Raw genomic sequence first — 5780 nt, 5'->3', positions numbered from 1 at the left:
TTTTGTTTAAAATAAAAGCTAAAAGCCTTTTTTTTCATTTTTTTCAAGTTTCTTCTTAAATCTAAAAGTAAAAGCTTTGTATTGAACACATCGAATATATTTTCAAATAATTAGAAATTACTTTGTAGCTACACATATCAAATTTGAAAGTATGTATTAACTATTAAGTAGTTTATAGTTAACAAACTTAACAGGAAATGTGAAACCGACAAAATAAAAAATGTTCTGCCGTTATATATAGCTCGCTAATGTAAATGTGAATGAGCTAATTTGTATTTGTTTTATAAATAAGCGCAACATAAAGAAATATGAATGGAAAATAGATCTGAAAACCATGAAGCGAAAGATAAGATTACAGCGAATCAAAGGTCTTAAAAAAGTATATTAAAATGAATTGTCACGTTTCCAAATATGACTTGGTCAAATTGAGGAACCTTTGAACAACATTAGTCGATAATAAACAAACCAAACGTGGTCATATATGATTATGTTGACCACCATATTATCCAACTATAAATAATAATAATAATAAAAAGAATCATTTCTGTAATTGGCCTAATAACTCCACATATCACCAAACCCTTTTCAGAAAAAGAAAAAAGAAAAAAAAAAAGTTCATATAATTAAAGTCTTTGTATATTTGTATTTCTATATATCTTCTCTTTCGGCCTTTTCTTCAATGTAAAGAAGCATTTTCTTGTGAATACGCGTATGGAGATGCCGACACCTGCCTGCACAATTTTCCAAAATAGAAGATAAGCAAAGAATGATTTTAATTAATTGATATTTATATTTTTAAAAAATAAAAAATTATCAAAAAATTTAAACGTTGTTATTGATGAGATGAAATCAAAACAGAAATTTGTAACAAACCTTTCTTTGCGCTTTTCCAGAAACCTCCTCAACGATTTCTTCCGTGATAATGGCAGATCTGATCAAAACGAACCAAATAAACATCAAAAACCGGTATAATCCTATGCAAATCGTGGAAATTGGAAAAGTAATGGATAATCAGAAGTTGTTAAACAGATTGTATACGTCGGCGTTGCGTTTACCTTTGTTGAGTGCTCCGCCTACCGCCGGATTTTGGTTGCTAACAGTAGTAGGCTTCACAAGTGTTGATTCAACAACAGTCTTATAACCTAAACTTCCACTCTCAGCTAGTTTCATGATATTCTCCGCTTGAATAGGAGAAACGTCGAAAACAGAAACTGTTCCGTTGTAGAAGATCGTCAAAGGAGCGCCACATCTAGCCATATTAACACTGCTACAATCCTGATTAAAAACTGGCAGAGTTTCAGATTGCTGAGGAGATGAACCTGACTTGCTCCCCACGAAACTCATGTTAGCAGATGCGGAAGCAATCGCAGTCTTCAGAAGCTCCGGATTGATCTTCGATATCACGCCTTGGATGTCTGCACAACCATATCCAATAATCCGGATCAGGAACAATGCGGATATAACGTAATTAACACAATAAACCAGTTAATTAACAGCAAATTAAACCTACCACGACGATCAGAAAGCTTCTTCGGAGCGGATAATGATTCAGCATTGAGACGAAAGAAATCGATTTCAACAGCGGGTGATCCCGACATGATCAATTTGCAAAGGATTCGTAATGGAGTTATTGATTTGAGAGAGAAAAATAGGGGGAGAGAAAGAGAAAAAAAGGAAGTGAATAATATTATGATGGGGAAAATAGTGATAAATAGAATAATAATTGTGTTGTGCAATATGCACGAGATAAATGTGATAAGGTGCCGTGAACCCCGTGTTTGATTCTTTGAGTCGTCTCTGATATATATTTTGGACTTTGTCACTTTCCTTTCGTCAAACACGCTTTCTTAGTTTCTTTTAATTATTTTAATACAAAAAAAGGAAGAGTCGTGGAAAGATTTGAACCCGTTGTTTCATTCGTATTGGGGACTCTAAAGTACAATAAACTAATTTTCTAAACAAATGGTAAATGCTAATATATATAACAAAGTGTAAATTATAAGTTTCGTATCTTTACTCTTTTGTAAGTGTGTGTTTTCATTGTACTCTTTTAATCATTATTTTTTTTTTTCTTTCAAAGATGGTAACTGTATCTGCATGGTGTGATATCAATGCTATCAACTAACCTAAATTTAATTTCAAAAAGTTCTTTAGTCGGTGGGATGCGCACCTCAAAGAGCCCACGCCACACTAGATTATCATTACCAACAGGGATTGATTCAAAAGAAATTTCAAACACCGTCTCTTTTTCAATTTGGTAAAGTTCAAGCCTACGATTCTAGACTTCAAACAATCATGTTAATCAAAGAGAGATGAGAAATCGATGGATAAAAAACGGTTATTGGCTTATTGCATGTCTGAATGAATCAAATAGTTGTTGGACTATTAATATACACATATTAGGCACATGTATTTCTACTCTACTTTGTGTATCTAGGACAAGGGGTGAGCAAAAAAATCGGATACCTGTTTTCAGAACCGGAACCGTAGGTTCCAGAACTGAAACCGCCTTAAGTGGTTCCTGTTCTGGTTCCTAAAGTTTTGGAACCGCCTTAAGTGGTTCCGGTTCCGGTTTCAGTTCTTATTTTTTTGGAACCGCTAACCGCAAGGTATATCCGCCGGAACCGATATATATATATATATATATATATATATATATATATATATATATATATATATATATATATATATATATATATATATATATATATATATAATCCATTTCCTTTTCTTTTTAATCAACTAATAGATAAATGACGTTTTGATTGTTTGTTATATATGAAGTTTGCAAATTTGATTTGTGAGAAAATGACCAGGGAAAAGATATATGATATGCTATATATATATATATATATATATATATATATATATATATATATATATATATATATATATATATATATATATATATATATATATATATATATATATATATATATATATAAAGATAGAAATATATCTAACAAATATTTTTTTAGGCAAATTTCGTAGGCCTGGCAATGGCGGGTTTTGACTCTGATCCGATCCAAACCGTTAACAATGATACGGGTTTGGAGCATAATTTTTTATCCGTTTACCCGTTAACGACCCGTACCCGCTAAACCTTTTATTAAAAGGGTCGGGTATGAATCTTCACCGATCCGCTCCATTTATAACTCGTCCGATATAAATTTTAGAATTATACAATTTTGTTTTATACTGCCTAAATTTTACTTTAAATTCCAATTGAAAGTCCAAAGAGAAAAGGCTAAGAGTAAACTATTTATACATAGGACTTGGGGAATGAACTTCTAGACTTCCAGTCTTCTTCCAAGAATCATGATATCATTTCATTTATATTTCATCATGTAATAATCAATCTCATTTATAAATCAATAAATTCAATTATCAACTAGAAGAAAGTTTGTAATTGTTATTCTCTATCAGTGGTCAAAAACCAATTGGAAGTAACTACAACAATGATTTTAATTCCAATCGAATGTCTTCGAGTACATAATGTGTTTTCTAAATCAACATTTGTTTTATTTAACAAATGTGATATTTTTATGATTTAAGTAAAATGTGTTTGATTATTCAAAAAACCTACAGGTTACAGGGCGAGTTTGGATATCTGCTGATTCGGTGGATAAGGGTATGAGTTTGATTATTCAAAACCCTGCGGGTTATGGAGCGGGTTTGGATCGAGTTTTGAAATTTGTTAAAAGGGTTTGGATCAAGGTTGATTCACTCCAAACTCACCCCATTGTCAGGTCTAAAATTTCGTTTCTTTATAACTATCATCATATATTGTTTAATGTATAAAAAAGTTAATGATTTCTCTCTTCTAAAAAAAATGATTCGCATCCCACATCGCCTGTTCGGTGCTGTTTGTTTTTTTGCAAAAAATCTCTTCAAACCTCTTATTATTGTACGACGCAGCACACGCATAACACTTTTAATTTCGTAGCTGTTTGTTTTTAGAACTCCTCAGAGTAAAAAACTTTTGCACGTGTTATGTTTGGCGCAACACTTATATTGCATATTCCAGCCTCTTCCAACTTCTTCTTCTTCTTTTTTCTTGATGAATTCTTGATTATATGTTGCTGAAATCTTATTATTCATTTTTTTTTGTTTATTCTTGTTGAATTTTTTTTTTTTTGATTTTTTATATTGAATAATGATAATTTCTTGATGAAATATCATTATTTTTTGCTAAAATATCTTTATTTTTTGTTGAAATATCATAAATGCTTTCTGAAATGTCATACATTATTAATTTTTCAGTATTAAAAAACTATTTCAATTTATAAAATCAGTTTATTTTAATTTGTTAATATCTGCAGCAACATGCAGATGTTAAAAAACAAAACACGTTTCTTATTACAGTCTGCAGCCGTTTGGTCCAACTCTTCTACTGCAAAGGGTTGCAGAGGTGGTCCGCAGACTTTATAAATTTTTGCTTCAAAAAAACAAACAACACCATAGTAAGCAATAAGATGAGACGAGGAAGCTCAATTTTTTCAATCTAAGACTACCTTCATTGGCAACCCAACTCAACCTAAATATTTATTAGAAAACTATTTTCTCTATCTTCCACATACACAACCTAACTAACCATTAACTTTTATTCACATTAGCAACCCAACCCAATCCTCTATTTTATTTTTAAAAAATTATCAAAAAATATATCAACATTAAACTCATTTTGTAGATAATTTTATTTTATGTATTTTAATATACGTTATTTATTTTTAAAAATAAAATCACGTCTATTTTTTTATAAAATAAATGAAATATAAAAAAGAAAAACAGAGAAAAAGATCATGAACTATGGTGAGCTAGGTTGTGGGGGCAATCCGCTCACACCATTTCTTTTCTTTTTAATTTATATATTTAAGTTTTTTTGGTGAGCCATGGTGAGCTGTTCACCAATGAGGATAGTCTAATTTCGTAATTGGCTTAATATCAAATGGGCTGCCATGAAATGGAAATGGCTAAGTTAATATGGTTATTTTGAAACAGGGGTTCAGAGACGGAAAAATCCGTCGCTATTCCGTCGCTAAAAGACGATTGCGACGGATAAGCGATAAACATACTCTCTAGCCAATTAGAGTGTGGCTAATAACCTAGCGACAGATTTAGCGATGGATTACTTTTTCCTTGCGACGACCTTAGCGACGGATCATCCATTGCAAATTCGTCACTTGATACAGTTATTTAGGACACCGACGACAAAACTCAGCACCATTAATCCGTCGCTAATCCCTCACAAAACTCTATTCTATGTTCTTTTATGTTCTGTCGCTGATCCCTCTCAAATTTAATATATGATTTTTTTTTCTTTTCCATTGCTGATCCCTCGCAAATGAGTACTATCAAAATTTTTTTGTATTACAAATCTAAAACAAAAAATAATTATACAATCCCAAATCAAACATTATCATTTAAATACCAATAACATCAAATAAATATATAATCCAAATCCAAACATTAACAATGAAATACCGAAGTTAAATAGTCATTGCTATTTGATTTCAAAGTATAATATAAACATATTTCTGCATTTCCTCTCATATTTATGCATTTCCGAATATATCTTTTCTATTGTTTCATATCTTGCATCCGAAAGAACGATTGGAATGGAATTGGATTCCGATTCCTGTTCAATCTCATTGAATTAGGCAAACCAAGTGCCACTTACTTATTCCTGCAATGGAAGGAGACTTTGTTGGAAGCATTTGAAACCAAGTGTTGGACCGGAATGGAATTCAATTCCCATTCCGACCAAAAAGTAAATGGTA

General features: G+C 31.3%; 1 protein-coding gene across 1 annotated transcript; it reads right to left on the bottom strand.

Annotated features, from left to right (window-relative positions):
- Positions 1–352: 352 nt before the first annotated feature.
- On the bottom strand, positions 353–1784 carry LOC111912330 (protein TIFY 9). The gene is made up of 4 exons (XM_023908056.3): positions 1511–1784; positions 1056–1415; positions 874–931; positions 353–731 (listed from the first exon to the last, which is right to left on the bottom strand). Exons 1-4 carry the CDS (start codon positions 1596–1598, stop codon positions 677–679), a joined length of 561 nt encoding a protein of 186 aa, XP_023763824.1. The 5' UTR covers positions 1599–1784; the 3' UTR covers positions 353–676.
- Between the last annotated feature and the right edge of the window lie 3996 nt (positions 1785–5780).

This window comes from Lactuca sativa, chromosome 3 (genome assembly GCF_002870075.4).
Source record: "Lactuca sativa cultivar Salinas chromosome 3, Lsat_Salinas_v11, whole genome shotgun sequence".
NCBI lineage: Eukaryota > Viridiplantae > Streptophyta > Magnoliopsida > Asterales > Asteraceae > Lactuca > Lactuca sativa.
This window is presented reverse-complemented; position numbering and strand designations above follow the sequence as displayed.